Raw genomic sequence first — 19,265 nt, forward strand, 5'->3', positions numbered from 1 at the left:
AACATCACATCAGACAAGTGGGTGAGACAAATTATCCAACATGGTTATTGCCTAGAACTCACAGCTACCCCACCAAACATCCCCCCCCAGACAGCGCCCAATGAGTCAAGACCATCTGACATTGTTAAAAGAAGTACTATCACTGCTACAAAAGCATGCCATAGAGAAGGTTCCAAAACATCAACAAGGGACAGGAGTATACTCTCTATACTTCCTAATCCCCAAAAAAGACGGGTCTCTAAGACCAATCTTGGACCTCAGACCTCTCAATGCATACATAAATTTGGAACATTTCCACATGGTCACGCTCCAACAAGTACTTCCTTTACTGAAGAAAGGGGACTTTCTTTCTACACTGGATCTAAAAGACGCTTACTTTCACATCCCAATTCACAAAGCCCACAGGAAATACCTATGGTTTGTAGTGGAAGGACAACATTATCAATTCAAAGTCCTTCCGTTCGGGGTCACAACGGCACCAAGAGTGTTCACAAAATGCCTAGCTGTGGTGGCAGCACACCTAAGAAGACAACAAATACATGTCTTCCCTTACTTGGACGATTGGTTAATAAAGGCCAAGTCACAAGAAGAATGCCTTCACAACACTCAGAAGACCATTCAATTGCTGCACCACCTAGGGTTTACGGTGAACTACAAGAAATCACACCTACAACCAAACAAAATTCAACAATACCTGGTGGCTACTATAGACACAGAAAGAGCCAAAGTATACCCCAATCCAATAATGATACAGACAATGATCAAGTTGATACAAAAATTTCAACCACAACACTCACTACCAGCACGAGTGTTTATGCAGCTGTTAGGCATGATGTCCTCCTGCATACTACTAATACCACATGCCGGACTACAAATGCGTCCACTACAGGAGTGTCTAGCGACACAGTGGAATCAGGCTCACGGTCAGATTACAGATCTGGTGTTGGTAGACGACCGTACGCATCGCTCTCTGAAGTGGTGGAACACAACAAACATTTCCAAGGGACGGTCATTCCTAGAAGCAATTCCACAAGTGATACTGACAGCAGACGCATCGCTCTCCGGATGGGGAGCGTACATGGACAAAAACACAGTGCAGGGGAAATGGAATGTGCAGCAAAAGAAACTGCACATCAACTACTTGGAACTACTAGCAGTATTTCTAGCACTAAAAGCTTTCCAAATGCAAATAACCAACAAGGCAGTCCTGATCAGAACAGACAATATGACTGCAATGTATTATATTCAAAAACAGGGGGGGGACACTCTCTCCAACTATCCAGACTAGCACAGGACATTTGGAGATGGGCCATTCCTCAAAAGATCTATCTGTTAGCAGAACACCTACCAGGAGTTCAGAATCAGATAGCAGACATCCTAAGCAGAGAGTCAGAACAAGTACACGAATGGGAACTGCACAACCAGATACTGCAACCATTCTTCCAAAGATGGGGGCAATCAGAAATAGATCTGTTTGCCAATCATCTGAACGCAAAATGCCAAAACTTCGCATCCAAGTACCCACACCACCGGTCCCAGGGCAATGCACTATGGATAAATTGGTCCAACAAATTTGCTTACGCTTTTCCCCCTCTCCCACTAATTCCGTTAGTGGTTCGGAAACTGCAACAGCATTCAATGACAATGATACTAGTAGCACCCACGTGGGCAAGACAGCCGTGGTTCACCACGCTACTACAACTCTCACAGGTGCCACATCAAAAGCTAAGATTATTACCCATGCACCTTACACAGAACCATGGAGAAATAATGCACCCAGATCCCAAACAATTGAACCTAGAGATCTGGCTCCTGAGGTCATAGAGTTTGGATATTTAGATTTACCCCCAGAATGTATGGAAATCATTAAACAAGCAAGACGTCCTACCACCAGAGCATGCTATGCAGCAAAATGGAAAAGGTTTGCTGTACACTGTAACAGTAATCACATCAACCCTCTAGACGCGTCCACTAAACAGATTATTTGCTATTCACTACACTTGCAGAAATGTAATTTAGCATATACCTCTATCAGAGTTCATCTCGCAGCTATAGCAGCGTACCTACAAAACAGGCAACATCTTTCCCTGTTTAAAGTACCAGCAATTAAAGCTTTCATGGAAGGACTCAAAAGAGTCATTCCACCAAGACTGCCACCTTCCCCAGTCTGGAATCTCAACGTAGTGCTTACCAGACGAATGGGACCACCCTTTGAACCTATGCATAGGTGTGAAATGCAATTCCTCACATGGAAGGTGGCCTTCCTCATAGCTATCACGTCACTCAGAAGAGTAAGTGAGTTACAAGCGTTTACAATTCAAGAACCATTCATGCAGTTACACCAAAACAAGGTGGTTCTTAGAACAAACCCAAAATTCTTACCAAAAGTAATTTCTGTATTCCACATCAATCAGTCAGTGGAACTACCGGTCTTCTTTCCGAAACCACAAACGGTAGCGGAAAGGGCCCTACATACATTAGATGTCAGAAGGGCAATATTGTATTATATAGAAAGAACACAAACTTTCAGAAAGACAAAACAGCTATTTGTAGCGTTTTCTCCTACACATAAGGGCAATCCCATCTCTAAAGCAGGCATTGCAAGATGGATTGTAAAATGTATACAAATATGCTACTTAAAAGCAAAAAGGACATTAACTGTTCCTCCTAGAGCTCACTCTACACGTAAACTAGGAGCATCTATGGCATTCTTGGGAAACATTCCACTAGATGACATATGCAAAGCAGCTACCTGGGTTACACTGCATACCTTCACAAAGCACTATTGTGTAGATGTGCACACAACACAACAAGCTAAAGTTGGACAAGCTGTATTAAAAACTTTATTTCAGACTGTTGCAACAGACACGGGCGACCACCGCTAGGGAGAGAACTGCTGTATAGTCTATTCATAATGTACCATCTGCAGCCCATATGCCTTGAACGGAATATGCTACTTACCAGTATGCATCTGTTCTTGGCATAGAGGGCTGCAGAGTGGTACATGCCCTCCCAGCCTCCCCGGAAACCTGTGTCTGTTCCAACAATATCTTATTTAGATACACTTACATGGGCATTTCTATCTGTATTCTATCATACTACTCCATCTAACCCTACTATGGCAAAACAATCTAAGGATGGAGCCGATGCCCATGCGCACTAGCAACCAAAGGAGGAGTCACCAAGCTACAAAAGACTCTCCAAGAGAAAAACAAAGTGCAATCATCCGAGCCCAACACCAGATGGCGATCTATTCATAATGTACCACTCTGCAGCTATCTATGCCAAGAACAGATGCATACTGGTAAGTAGCATATTCCACATCCACCAATAAGCTTACCGATTTCTGTAAGCGCGAGCCACACCGATCCAAGTCTGTCAAAAGGTATTTTTTTATTGATACAAAGCAAAAAGACTCGTTTCGAGCTATCCAGCTCTTGGTCACCTGACCTCAGTTCAGAGTTCAAAGTTTATATACAATTTCATAAAACTAAAGCAAAGACTTAGGATTTAATTCATCCCCCAACAAAAACGTGAGTATTGCAATACATTTCATTCTGTATATGAATTAATATTCTTTAAATTCATATTAATACAAGGGAGTATACATAGATATATAAATAACAATCTGTGCTAGAATAGTGAATTTGCATGTTGCACTTCGTATGAATAAAAGCGGCGTCAAAATTCTACAGGGCCGCCTAATTACATTAATCATATATTTTTCTGCTGAGTTACACAGTAATATCTCAAGCATGTATTGTGAAGACATTTTGCAATATACATAGAACTTTCTTATCTTGGGTAAGGTACCCTTCGCTAGCCACAGGCAACCTCATCTTGCCAGTGTGTGACTGGGTTTAGTACGTTGAAATATGTCAGTGAGACTGTACTCTCTCTTCAGCAGAGATCCGATCTGATAATAAAGAACTGAAGAATGACTAATAACGAAAACATACATATATATATATATATATATATATATATCTCCAACAAGAGTGGCGATATGAGCCCGCGCCACTTTCAATGGCGGGCCGCAGCGGGGTTCGCCTGACCCCTAAACAATCCAACAGAACGCTGTTTTCAGTGTGTATCAAAATGACAACTAGCTGAGGCCCAATTGCTTCTTTGGTGAGTTTTATTTCAGCAGTAACACCCAACGCGTTTCGCAGCAGCTTGTTCACGAGTAAGGTATAAATGTGATCAATAAAGATATAAAAAAAAATAACGTCATGCATTTCAAGCATTTCGGAGGTATATATGTTGAACTTAAGTTTTTTAAAGTTTATCAACCTGCAATTTAACTGAAATTTCCAATTGGTGCACTTAAAATAAATGATATAGTGAGAAACATCGTAATGAACTTGTGTGCAATTATGTTTGAAACACCGTGAATTACGTGCATATTTGGTCATAATTATGCTTGAGTTAATTCACACATATGCTGTGCCACTTCCAATTTTTTAAACGATAAACCCACAGTGGGGAAATTCATAACGTGCACCTACATTTCCCATGACTCGTAGTTGCGCAATTAAACAAATCATGTACGGATTCTAAGTATAATCTTGTTTACAAATTGATTCTCACATTATAATGTTACTAGTCGTATTGTGCACAATAAACCCACAGTGGGGAAACTCATAACGTACATCAATTTTGCCACGAACTGCAATTCCCATAGTTCATACTCTCATCACTAAACAACACAAGTTGAAAACCCGCATAAACGGTTCAAAAATCAAATCAATGTTAATTGCCAGCATTGTATAATCATTGTATCCTAACTATGCCTCATGCGACTGTTGGGGTAAAGCTCATGTGAGCAAAATTCCAAAATAATACAGCCTGTCAAATTTGATTCTCTCTTGCGCTCGAAAGGCCGCATGAGGTATAATAATGCATAATATGATTCCAGTACTGCACTGATATTTTAACAAGACCTTTAATAAATAATTGACATTTTAAGTTCATGTGTGGTAATGTGCCCCTGTTGAATAATTGTTACAAAGAGTTTTGTAAATTTGGTAACCTGCGCAAAGACTTTCTTCACACTGAAGGGTAGGTCGCTATACAGTTTAGCGACTTGCCAGGATTTTTCCATCCTCGAAAAAAACTTCGGAAAAGGAAATTTGTTGTTTTAATATTGTGACCCATTCCTTTTCTAGCAAAAGGGTACCTCCCTCCATACTTGGTCACTCTATCAACTTCTCCCCACCATCCAATCCGCTGCATGGAGTGTTGCCACACATTTGGACCACCTGTGTTGCTGATGGAAGAGCTCACGCCCTTTTCCCATCATACAGATAGTCAAACAAGGGGGTGGCACCCATCGCCCACCTCTAAACCGAATACGCGGGGTCGCTATGGTGGTCCTACCACCAATCATTTATAACCAAAAGATCAGATGCAAAGTAATAAGAGTTTACATCAGCTGCGGCAATGCCTTCACAGTACGTGCATTGAAAGCAAGTTCTAAGGGCAATGAGAGTTATCCCTGGCCCCCACCACAGAGAAAAGCATTGATGGCATTAGGATAGTTGTGCAACTGATACAGCAATTGGGGCAAAAAGACCACATTAAAGATGAACAACCTGCCCCTTCAGTGACAGCGGCAGAAGCGACCAGACCTGTATCTCCTCTTTTACGCACTTTAATGCTGATGCCAGATGATAAGACCATGACAATGTTGCGTCTTGGGAGACATACGCCCCCAAATTTTTAAAGCTGCCCCCGGCTAGCATCAACACAGGCACTCACCCGCAGTCCCTGCATTCTCGTTTACGGGGAATAACATGAATTTGGAGACATTCATATGAAGGCCAGTAGAAGATTTGTAATGTTCAAAAATCACTTGTGAAATTGATAATAGTCTTCTTTAGCTATAAAAGATGAACTATATTGACTTTCTCCTGCAGTGCCGTCGATGAAAGCTTGGGCAGATACTGATTTAAAGATCTAATTGAAGGACATATTGTTTCATACCCAATTTTAAGCCCTGAGGGAGCGGGACTTCCAACTCCATGAAACACATGTTGGGATGAAGGGTAGGACTGCTCTCCTTTTTGATCAGATGTAAAGGGTTCTTTCGAAAAGGGTATTTATGTTGTCTCTTTCTGGTCACATTTTGGTGGCCCTTAATAGACTGATGCAGACTGCGCACACACCTCTTTATGCCTGTGTTGTGGGAGCTCCAACTTGGAAATGGCCCTTGTGTGAGGAGCATCACTATACAGAGGCTGATTCTGGAAGACCACCTGGGAAGGACACATGAAAGAGAAATCTACTCAAACTGGGTCTGAATGTGCAGACCGAGAATACACACACCTGACCGTAGATTGGTAAAAGTTGTGCAAGAGGGCATTGAACTACAGGTCACTGTGAGAGTAATACTTAACCTATGTTAGAAAGAGAGAGTTGGAATTGAGTATTTTATATTAAAATAGAAATGGGATTCTTGACTGCAATAGATGCATCCCTGTTCATGGAAAATATTGTACATTGCTTTAAGTAACATGTAAATCTGAAGGATGTGTGAGGTAGCTCATGATAGCCTTTTTTGTGCCACGTACAGGAGAAAAGCCATACCTGTGCACCATCCCTGGCTGTGGTAAGCGATTCACAGAATATTCTAGTTTGTACAAGCATCACGTTGTTCACACCCACTGCAAGCCCTACACCTGTAGCTACTGCGGCAAGACCTACCGACAGACGTCTACACTGGCCACGCATAAACGCAGCACGCATGGGGAACTGGAAGCAACGGAGGAGAGCGAGCAGGCCTTGTTCGAGCAGCAAATGGAAGGTACTGTGGGGGCCAAGGTAGTAGAACCTGGGAGTAAATGAGTGCAGGGGACCCTGTGTTGGGAATGAATGAGCATTGAAAAGGGGTCATGGTCTGTGTTATGGATGGGGGACAGCTGTTGGCCCTGCCACTGAAAGACATTATTTTTTGTACTTGGTGCGAGACTGTATCCTTTTACTTTTCCTGCATCTTGTGTCTGACCTCTTTTGAAGCCTCTATTGTTTTCTCCAGCTTTTATGCATCTGTTTGAATAGACAAACGATTTACTTCAATACAGACTTCACTGTGGCATGAATGCAGCCTAATGCATGCCACAAATGGTGGTATTTACATGAGGATACCATTTATTTAGATAATATCTTCGAAAAGATTCCCTGTCCATGAGGGAAGATGCCTGGAAACGTTCTTTTCATTCTAACTTGACCTCTTCATTTTTCGTCATGAGCCTTGCCTGTCATTCTGCTGGGTTTGCTTTCATATTCGAGATGGAGTATAAGCATGTTAATCCTCTCTAAAAGATGAGAAAAGTATATTTGAAGACTTCCCAAGTGGCAGGACCTACTTACTTTAATCCTTTCCCTAAGCTATTTTTAACAAGTAATTAAAGTGAAACTGGCCTGGCTAATCCATAGTCCTTTGGGTGTGACCATATTGAATAGCGCTATCTTAACATTAACTTGCCCAATACCTTCCTGCCATGCCATATTAAACCAGGGAACCCCCATCAACGTGCTACATTGACTGATACTTTCCCGCCATCTCATATTAAACCAAGTAAACACCATTAAAATCCTAAGGAGTAGTATAGGAAAGTGGGTTTCTGTTGCAGTAACCCCCCACACTTTTTGCCAGATTTCTGATGCTCTTTGACTTGATATGCCCTGGATTCCTGCTAATCAGGTTATTTCCCAAAACTTTACCTTCGTACCCCCAATTGGCACCTCTCTGGCCATATGTAAGTCCCTTGTAAAATGTACCATGGGCACAAAGGGCATTATGACCAGGGAAGACCTCTAAGGGCTGCAGCACATATTGTGCCACCCTTAGAGTTCCTGTACCTTAACATATACACACTGCCATTGTAGGCTGTGTGTTTTGGAGCAGAGAAAAGTGAAGTATTCATGGCACACATACCTGTGTTCCATGCCTGCAACCCCCTGCCTATGGTATAGGTAAGGGAAATCAAAGGGGGGGAGGAAGAGGTGGTGCTGTGTGGCACCGAGGTGGGCACGTCCTCCTCTTGCGAAAGTAACAGTAATCAGAAAGGTCCACCTCGAAGAGGGTCAGTGTGTATCCTGTTGTTTATGGAATACACACAATGTGTTAAAATACCCCTCACACACCAAAAGGGCCCTTGGTGTCATGCTTCATCATCGGGGTCTTCCCGCCCGGCTGCCGGACGGGGCAGTGCTGCGACAAGCGACTACGCTGGAGCACCTTTTAAATGTGGGTGCTATGTGAGTGAATTTGAGTGAGTGTCAGCGGGGTCAGGGGTGATGAAAAAGTGATGTTTAAAAAAATACCTGGCCTAGTGATAGAAAAAACTATTTAATAAACACTGGCTGGTATTATTAAAAAAAGGTGGTATCGGAAAGATTAAGCGGGTTAATGGGCTTACTTTCCTGTGCGGGTCAACATGTTTCGGGGCGCTATGCCCCTTCGTCAGGATCGGGGTCAGATCCCCCTGTCACTCACTAATGTTTCTCCACAATAAACTGTATGTACAAAAAAGTGTGGTGGTGATCTTATTTATCAATGTGTATAGATATACAATTTATATTAATACACTTCCCTTGCTAATGCTAAGATACTGATGTAGTATGCTTAGCAAGGTGAGGAACAATGCCCCATGAGCCAACTCTAGACCGAAGGGTATTTGAGGGTCCAATCAACCCCCAGCCTCGTTGTGCTTCCTCCTCCGTTCGTGGCTTCTATCACTAGGCCAGGTATTTTTTTAAACATCACTTTTTCATCACCCCTGACCCCACTGACACTCACTCAAATTCACTCATAGCACCCACATTTAAAAGGTGCTCCAGCGTAGTCGCTTGTCGCAGCACTGCCCCGTCCGGCAGCCGGGCGGGAAGACCCCGATGATGAAGCATGACACCAAGGGCCCTTTTGGTGTGTGAGGGGTATTTTAACACATTGTGTGTATTCCATAAACAACAGGATACACACTGACCCTCTTCGAGGTGGAACTTTCTGATTACTGTGTATGGTATAGGTAAGACACCCCTCTAGCTGGGTGCACTGTACCACTGGTGAGTGTACAGTTGCATGAGCACTGTACCCCTTAGGTGTCTAAGTCCATTCGTAGACATTGTAAGTGCAGTAATGCCATGAGGGCTATAGGATCTGGGAGTGTGTCACCACGAACTCCACAGCACCATAATGGCTTTACTGAATTCTGGAAAGTTTGGTAGCAAACCTTTCAGCATAATAAACCACATTGATGCCATTGTGGAATTTATTATACAATGCACTCAGAGGGCACCTTAGATATGCCTCCTGAAAAACAACCAGCCTCTGGTGGGTTCCCTGACTGGTAAACATCAGCCAGCCACCACATGGCAAGTTTCTGGACCACTGGGGTGGGAGCCTTCACTTCGAGAGCCCAGAATAAAAACCTTTCTTGGGAGGAGGTGTTCACACCTCCCCCAAGTCAGGAAGAGTAATCTGTGGCAGGGGACCTTCAAAAGCCTTGCCTTCTTTGCAACGCCACCCCCACCCTCTCATTCTATCATGAACAGGCCCCCTTCCTGCTTCAACTCCTTTTTGGCGGGAAGACAGGCGGGAAAAATTAGAACAGCCCAGAAGGTGTGCCCACCTCTGCCAATCCCACCCCTCAGGTGGGGAAGGCAAGGTGAATCCCACTCTTAAGTGCCTGGCATCTTGCCGATGGCAGGCACTCTCCAATCAGGATTATGGATTGTACCCACTCCCCCATGTGGGGTGAGCACACCAAGGGCGTAGTCACCCTAAGGTCAGTAGCCCTCTACCTAGAAACTTCTTTCCAGAAATCATAAGTATAGTATTTAGGTGACCGTTCTGAACCCAGAAGGCAGATTCCTGCAACCTACGAAGAAGGACGAAAGAAGACAAACAGCAGAGGAGACACAGAGAAGAACTGACTTGGCCCCAGCCCCACCGGCTCGTCTGAAGTTTCCAGAGATCATGTGCCAAAATCCACCTTGTCCTGCAGCCAGCAACTTCCAGAACCCCTGGGAGGGACTGACTGCCTTCAATAAAGACCAGATCTCCTGTGAACAGCAGCTCTGTTCAAAAGAAACTCCAAAGAAAGACTCCAAACCTGCTGAATACAAAGAAACACAACACCTGAAGCCACCGCTGCACCCGTCTCCTACGGCCCGAGTCAGAGTGGCCCACCGATCCCAGCGATGTCTCCCAGCATGCCAGAATCCTAGGCCATTGTGGGTTGACCACTGTAGAACTCCAAATGTCACCTGCAGCCTCTGCACAGAGACCACCCCAACTGCGAGTGACCCGGTAAGGTGAAATCCAACTTCAAAAGGCACCCCTGCATCTAACCCCATAGTCTAACATTGGGCCTCAGCACTCTGCACCTGCCCGCCCTAGTGCTGCTGAGGGTGCTTTTTGAGTGCATCCTTGACCGCGGCGAAACTCTTGTTCTAATCCCAGAAACGTTACCCTCAAAACCATTTACTTAACTTTTAACCGATAACCTCATTTTTCTCCTTAGGATTGCATTGACTGTTTTTCTCTGAAAGATGCATGTTGAGGGTGTTTATATGGAAACATAAGAAACTGTGGTTTTATGAAAACTGTTTTACTTCCCTTTTATCTAGGAAATGTCCCAGTGTGATATCTAGGCATATCACACTGAGTAGAAAAAGTAATCCAAAAAAGTACTCTAAAAAGTAATCAAAAGTAATCCTAAAGTAATTTCAACTGTATTTAAATATTTTACAAACCTGTAACAAAATCCATTCTCATCCAGCTTGCTTGTTGATCAATCTGTCTGCAAAGTGCAATTCTATTTACCGTATACCAAGTCCTGCTTGGTTCTAAAAATAAAATACAACTAAAGAATTATTTTTAATACAAACAATTGATCTGAGTTCAATCTTTGAGTGTGTGACATTTCTTGCCTGAGTGTGTACAATAAATGCTTAAGACTACCCTCTGATGAAGCCCTACTGCTCGCCCACACTACCACAAATAGAAAGTAACGTATTATCTAGTGTTCGAGGTATATGAGCTGCAATGTACACACTGTGCATAGATCGCATCTAGTGTTTGGCTTGGATGTTTGCACTTGTTTTTGTCCTGAAAAATCTTTGGAAGTCACGAGATAGGTGACTCCTCCTTTGGATCACATTGCACATGGGCATCTGCTCCATCCTTTGATTGTTTTTTTCCGCCATCGGGATCGGATGTGTTTCCTGTGCTCCGGTTTGGAATAGATTCTTTCGGCGTGCAATCCTTCACCCGTTTCAACTGTATTGTCTTGAACGCGTTCCCCTATCGACGCGAGTCTCAAGAACTTCGAAGTCTTCGATTCCGGTCGTCGACAAAGGCCTTCGGCCCTACCTGGGCCTTATCTTCTGGCTCATGGAAAGGACGCCATTCAAGAAATGTCCTCAATATGGGTCGAAGTTTCCCCTCACCGATCTCCATGAGGTGTGCAACCTTTGCCTCTCACCAGAGCACGCGGCCAGGGACTGTTCAGCTTGCGCCTCCTTCCGTTCCAAAAAGACAATTCGAGATTGTCGACTAGCTTGAAGGATCATGGCTCGCTTGTCATCTTCGATCCCCAACGAGATCTTCTATAAAGGCATCGTCCGCTACTCCGAAGCCGAGGACTCAGACTTTGAGGAAATCACTCCGGCCCAGCAAGTCGTGAGTACACACGTCAACCCCGACCCTTCCTCGACATCCTCGAAAAAGGCTTCGGTCACACCTTCGCCTTCGGGCCCAGATGCACACCGAGAGACTGCTTCCCATGCCCTGCCTTCGGACTTGGTAAAGAAGCCTACTAAGCCTTCAGGCGACTCGGGCTAGAGTCTGCCTACCCCCGGTACCGACACACACCTACGGGCACCGAAAAAGAAGCCACCCTCTTCCTCATCTATGCTGAGCGCTACTTCCACATCCAAGCACTCGGCGCCAATGACTAGCACGGGCTCATCGACACTGAAAACACACTCTGAGCCGAGCAAAAAACTGCCACCTAAGGGCCCAACTCCCATGCGTCTGAGCCGAAAAAGGCCTCGGAACCGAGGAAACAACACGTTCCACTGGCCAAAGAAACTGCAAAAGGTCACGGTTTGAAGCCAAAAGAACCTAGACCAGCTATTGAGTCGGTGCCGAAAAAGCCTCCGGAAATAAAGACCTCGACACCGAAGGATCTACCTTATACAGAACAACTATTTCAACCAGATCCTACCCAAAAAGCTCTTGTGAAAGATCCTAAAACTGGTCAATTGGCTCTCAGCTCCAAGAAAAGACCACTAGATGCGCCTGCACCGGCTCCTCATCCTAAAAAGTGAGACATTGCAATCTCTCCCTTAAGAATCCCTTCTCCTTCTCCTTCTCCTCCTCCCCCCCCATCCCCCACCACATCACTCTCCTACACCATCCCCTACTCAAGTAGAAGATGATGATTATGTGGATAACACCTCTGATGATACAGGGGGAGGTGCGGACAATGAACTACTAGGGAATCCTAGTCCTCTTGACTTCCCTGACCCATGGGATGATTATAGCACCCAGACGTCCCCAATGTTCGTCAGGATGACATATACCCCTCCAGGCCTTCCGCCCCTAGAGGACACTATGGGCTTTAACCAACTCGTCCATAGAGCTGCCCAATACCATGGGGTTAACCTACACACAGACCCCGTGGAGGAAGATTTTCTCATGGACACTTTTGACACCACACAAAAGTCCACCTCAATTCTACCCTTGCTTAAGGGGGTCTTTAACCCATCCCATGCTCATGACTAGCTCAGCTCGACATGAGCCATGGTGCTCCGGTGCTCATGACGAGCTGAGCTCGTCATGGCCCGTGGAACGTTCACACGCTGGGATAATTCCCCTGCTGTGCTGAGCGTTCTATTAAACGGGCGTGGTCGTGACGAGCTCAGCTTGTCATGAGCACCGGAGCACTGTGGCTCATGACGAGCTGAGCTCGTCATGAGCAGGGGGGCGCTGTGCGCACACCCGCCCCCTAGCCAAGCAGGGGAATAGCCCCAGCATTCAAGGGGTTAAGCATGCACCAGAGGTATTTAAAGATCCAGTCAGGGATCGAGTCCTCGACCCCCAGATCAAGAAAAAGTATAAGGCTGCCCCTACAGATCCAGTCTACATTAAAGGCCCATACCACTAGACTCCCTTGTAGTCTCCAATGCGCGAAAAAGGGCCAATTCCCAAACATCAGGTGAGGCCCCCCCACCAGATAAGGAGTCTGAACTCCTGGACGCCTCTGGCAAACGAACAGCGTCAAAGGCAGCAAACATATGGCGCATCACCAATACTCAAGCACTGTTAGCAAGGTACGACAGTGCACATTATGATGAGCTGGAATCCATAATGCAGCATCTCCCAGAAAAATATAAAAATAGGGCCAATGAACTTGTACAAGAAGGTAAAACTATCACCAATACCTCCATCCGTTGTGCGTTAGATGCGGCAGATACTGCTTCAAGGGCAATTAACACCAGTATCCTTTTATGTAGGCATGCCTGGCTACGTATTGCAGGTTTCAAACCTGAAGTCCAGAGTTCCATTCGATGAGCAACACCTATTTTGCCCTAATGTTGACGTATCCATTGAGAAAATGAAAAAGGATACCAACACCGCTAAATCTATGGAAGCCTTTCAGTCGCAAGCTCCCAGATGCTCTTTTTGTCGCTCATCCTACAGAAGCACCACCAGAGGCTACTCCTCAGATAACCCCTCCACTTCTTACAAAACCCCTACCCAATCCTACTTCACTAGAGGCTACCAAAGAGGTGGTTACAGTGGTAACAATAACAAAGGCAGAGGCAAAACTAACAACTCCCGCTCTGCATCTACACCTACCCAATGACTTCCCTCCACTTCCCCCACACCATTCCACTCCAGTTGGGGGAAGACTACAACAATTCCTTCCTTTCTGGACCAACATCACATCAGACAGGTGGGTGCGACAAATAATTCAATCGGGTTACTGTCTTGAACTAACATCTACCCCCCCCCCAAACATACCACCCAAACAGCGTCCAATGTTACAAGAACGTGTTACTGCTAAAGCAGGAGTTAATATCCCTCTTAGAAAAAAGTGCAATAGAACCAGTTCCCCTGCACCAACAAAACAAGGTAGTTTACTCCCTGTACTTTCTTATCCCAAAGAAGGACGTCTCTCTAAGACCTATTCTAGACCTCAGACCCTAAACCTATACATACAGTCAGACCACTACCACATGGTCACACTCCAGCAGGTCCTTTCTCTGTTTTCACAAAACTACTTCCTTGCTACCCTAGAACTCAAGGACGCCTATTTCCACATTCCCATTCACACCGCTAACAGGAAGTATCTCAGATTTGTAGTGGACGGTCAGCATTATTAATTCAAAGTACTCCCATTCGGAGTCACAACAGCACCACAAGTGTTTTTCAAGTGCCTAGCGGTGATGGCAGCACACTTAAGAAGACAGCAAATTCACATCTTCCCATATCTCGAGGACTGGCTCATAAAAGCCAGCTCATACAGCCAGTGTGTACAACACACTTGCGCAACAATCCAATTACTCCACGACTTGGGGTTCACAGTAACCCACACCAAGTCCCATCTGCAACCGTCCCAAATACAACAATACCTCAGTGCCACAATAAACACCTCAAAAGCACTAGCTTATCCCTCTCCTGTCAGAATAGCAAACATGCAAGCTCTTCTAAGAAAATTTCAACCGGAACACACACTTCGAGCTCGAGTGTTCATGCAACTCATAGGGATGATGGCCTCTTGCATATTCATAGTGCCTCACGCAAGACTCCAGATACGTCCCCTTCAAGAGTGCTTAGCACGCCAATGGAACCAGGCTCAAGGTCACACTCCAGCGGGTCCTAGTGTTGGTGAACGGTTGTACTCTCTGCAGTGGTGGAACACTAAAAACCTTTCTAAAGGGCGACCATTCCTAGAGCCGGTTCCTCAAATAGCCATGACAGCCGATGCATCACTCTCCGGATGGGGAGCTCACCTACTGCAACACACCATGCAGTGCAGATGGACATTACAACAAAAGTTACTCCACATCAACCACATGGAGTTACTAGCCATATTCCTAGCCTTAAAAGCTTTCCGACAGCAAAAATCAGACAAGGCTGTCTTAGTACTCAGGTCAACATGACAGCCATGTACTATATACAAAAACAAGGCGGGGCACACTCTCTACAACTCTCTCAGCTTGCTCAGAACATATGGAGATGGGCTATACCTCAGAACGTTTTCCTCTTAGCCCAACATGTTCATGGGGCACAAAACACCAGAGCCGATCTGTTGAGCCGTCCGACGCAACAGATCTTAGAGTGGGAACTTCATCCACAAGTTCTTCAACCGTTCTTTCAGATGTGGGGACAACCTCACATAGACCTCTTCGCCACCCACAAAAATGCCAAATGCCCAAGCTACGCTGCCAGATATCCACACCCACTGTCCAAAGGCAATGCAATATGGATGAACTGGTCCGGCAGATTTGCAGACGCTTTTCCACCTCTCCCACTAGTGGTGCGCAAACTACAGGAACATTCCCTAACTCTCATTCTAGTTGCTCCAACTTGAGCCAGACAACCGTGGTACACCACATTGCTACAACTTTCTGTAGTACCTCACCAAAAGTTGTACCTATCTCCAAGCCTCTTAACCCAGAAACATGGAGACATCAGACACCCGGACCCAGCTCAGCTCAACCTTGCGATCTGGCTCCTAAGGTCCTAGAATTCAGTTACCTTAACCTTCCCCGAGACTGCATGAACGTCATTAAAGAAGTTAGATGTCCCACCATTAGGGCATGCTATGCAGCCAAGTGGAAACGTTTTGTAATGTATTGTCATAACAACAACATCAATCCCCTAGATGTGTCTAGCCAACACATCATTGGCTACTTACTATACCTCCAAATATGTAACTTACCCTACACGTGTACTAGAGTGCATCTTGCCGCCATAGCAGCATACCTACAAAATAGACCGCATCTATCACTTTTCAGAGTACCTGCCATAAAAGCCTTTATGGAAGGCCTCAAAAGAATAATTCCTCCCTGAGCAGCACCTTCACCTGTGTGGAATTTAAACATCGTTCTCACAAGGTTAATGGGACCTCCCTTTGAAACTTTACATAATGTGAGCTACAATTCTTAACACAGAAAGTTGCTTTCCTAGTAGCAATTGCCTCTCTAAGACGAGTTAGTGAACCACAAGCACTAACCATTCAGGAACCTTTTCTGCAGATGCATCATAATAAGGTTGTCCTCCGAACTAATCCTAAATTCCTTCCTAAAGACATTTCTCCCTTCCATCTCAATCAATCTGTGGAACTGCCTGTATTTTTCTCGCAGCCGCAAATAGTTGCAGAAAGAGCTCTTCATACTTTAGATGTCAAAAGAGCATTGCTTTACTACATGGAAAGAACACAAACCTTTCGTAATACCAAACAACTCTTTGTGTCTTTCTCACCACCACACAAAGGCAACCCCATATCAAAATCTGGGATAGCTAGGTGGAGTGTCAAATGCATACAAGTTTGCTACCACAAAGCTAAACGTACGTTATCTGTTCCTCCTAAAGCCAACTCTACAAGAAAGATCGGGCTTTCGATGGCATTTTTAGGGAACTTTCCCTTAGATGATATCTGCAAAGCAGCTAGATGGTCTACACCGCACACATTCACAAAACATTATTGTGTAGATGTGCAGACTAAACACCAAGCTACTGTGGACCAGGCTGTACTCAAAACACTATTTCAAACTACTGCAACAGATACTGGTGGTCGCCGCTAAGAGGGGGTACTGCTATATAATCTATGCAACAGTGTGCAATCTGCAGCTCATATGCCTCGAACGGATAATGCTACTTACCAGTATGCATCTGTTCTTGGCATGCAGAGCTGCAGAGTTACACACGCCCACCCACCTCCCCGGCTACCTTTATCTGTGCTAGTATTATCTTAAGTAGATACAACTTACATGGACATCCTTCCTCTTTTCTTACAAAGCTCGATCATTTCCCTGCTGGCGAAAAACAATCTTAGGATGGAGCCAATGCCCATGCGCGATGTGATCCAAAGGAGGAGTCACCTATCTAGTGACTACCAAAGACTTTTCAGGACAAAAACAAGTGCAAACATCTGGGCCCAACACTAGATGCGATCTATGCAACAGTGTGTAACTCTGCAGCTCTACATGCCAAGAACAGATGCACACTGGTAGATGCATACTGGTAGTAGCATTTTCCTTTACCCCTGTAAGCCTTGGGGGATCTACTGGACTCTGTGCACACTATAGCTTACTTTGGAAAAGTATGTTCGAGGCATGTGGGCTGCTGAATTCATATCTGTGCATAGATCGCCGCCTAGTGTTGGGTCCGGATGATTGCACATTGTTGTCCTGGAAGAGTCTTCGAAGTATCACGAGATAGGTGGCTCCTCCCCTGGACTACAGTGCGCATGGGCATCGCCTCCATCCCCCGATTGTTTTTTTCCGCCATTGGGTTCGGATGTGTTTCGGTTCCCTCTGTCGGAATCGATAGTTGGTTAACTTTTCTAACTTGAAACCAAAAGGTCTTTAGGATCTGCGTCGGTACTGTCATCGTTCGGGTTTGTTATTCTTCGGCTCCGAACACTTGCTGCCCTTCCGCGTGCTGTCGGCGCGGACGGGCCTACACGACGCTCCAGACTACTCATCATGGAACGAACTCCGTTTAAGAGGTGCCCGGTGTGCACCTCTAAATATTCACACCTCGACGTGCACCCAGTGTGCAACAAATGTTTGTCGCCGGACCATGATGAGGCCAGGTGTATGGCCTGCTCAAAGTTCCGGTGCAAGAAGACTCTCAAGCTTCGTAGAGCCGCTAGGCTCCAGGCCCAGTTATCGGCACCCCCGCCAGACAACATCTTCGAGGAAGGCGTTGATGACGACACCGTCCTACAAGTTTCGGACTCCAGCCCGGCGTCGGAGGATGACAACTACGACGCGGGGGACGAGGAATTTGAAGAAGTCGTCGGTGAGGTAGGGGACGACGACGGGGCCATTGCCACCGTGGATAGCTCGGAGGAGGAGCATCCTCAGACTGACTCAGGGGTCAATCCCCTTTATACGGCCCAGGTCGAGGGATCGCCTTCGGGCCTTACCCAAGACCTTGCTACTCGTCCCACGCCCTCGCCTACGGGCCCGGCCGCGGACATTTGTGATGCGCCACTCCCGGTAGTGAAGCCATCGGGGTCCACACCTACGGTGTCGAAAACGAAAGTGAAACTCTCTTTGGTGAAACTGAAGGCTCCAAAGGGCTCAGCGCCTACGACATCCAAAATGGCTGCCGACGTCAAGAGCCGTGCTAAAATGGCCGACCCCAAGAACCCGGTGTCGAAGCCGAAGGCGAAGACGACGGACGGGGCCGCGTCGGCGCCGAAGAAGGTCGACGACCCGAAGAGAGCCTCGAAGACTCGTCAAGACGACCCCGAAGCTCTGGCTGCGCCGATTCCGGTCGACAAAGCCAAGGGCGGTGATGTGTCGGCTCCGAAGACCGTGCCCTTGGTCGCCGGCCCGACTCCGGACTCGGGCGACTCGCTTGAGCCGGTCCAGCCCTCGCCGGCCTTAACCAAGAAGGTGACGGAGTCCCTTCAACGTATTCGGAAGGACATCTTGGCTCCCGGACCGAAGAATGTGGTGCCGAAGCCTCCACAGAAGCCGGCAAAGGCGCAGACGCCGATCCATTTCACGCTGCTGCCGAAGACGACACCAAAGGCTTTCGCTCCAAAGCACGGGCTCGGGGCGCCCTCTAAGATGGCGTCGGCGCCTAAAGCATCCTTGGTAGCGTCGAAGCCTCGGCTCCAGCCACTCGCGGACGAAGAGCGTCGAGAGGTTGTCATCGACGCCAACACGGGCAAACTCTCTCTCCTGAAGAGGAAAATTACCCCGGAGCCGGTGTTAGAACATTATCGTATTCCACTCAAGAAGAAGTTGGACTCTGCGGGTACTTCTGCCCCTATCGAGCCTGCATCCACACAAAATCTGGGACTCTCACCAACTCAATCCAACGCTGGGGAAGGTGATCTAGATGAGGAGGACGAGTATAATTATCCTGCATACTCGGATCCAGAGGAGGTCAATGAGCCATGGTCTGCTGGCGGCGACCCTGAGGACCCTCAGTCAGGCCCTGAGCCGCAGCTCATTGCTGCAAAAACTTCTCCTACAGAGGACTCTACAGCCTTCAATGCCCT

General features: G+C 46.2%; 1 protein-coding gene across 1 annotated transcript in view; it reads left to right on the forward strand.

The window, feature by feature from the left end:
* Window positions 1–19,265, forward strand: part of ZNF76 (zinc finger protein 76) — a 233,896-nt gene that overhangs the window by 151,600 nt on the left and 63,031 nt on the right. The window contains exon 10 of the mRNA XM_086923235.1: window positions 6,575–6,805. Within this exon, the coding sequence (XP_086779361.1) occupies window positions 6,575–6,805 (231 nt within the window). The remainder of the gene's footprint in view (window positions 1–6,574; window positions 6,806–19,265) is intronic.

Source organism: Lissotriton vulgaris, chromosome 5 (genome assembly GCF_964263255.1).
Source record: "Lissotriton vulgaris chromosome 5, aLisVul1.2, whole genome shotgun sequence".
Lineage (NCBI taxonomy): Eukaryota > Metazoa > Chordata > Amphibia > Caudata > Salamandridae > Lissotriton > Lissotriton vulgaris.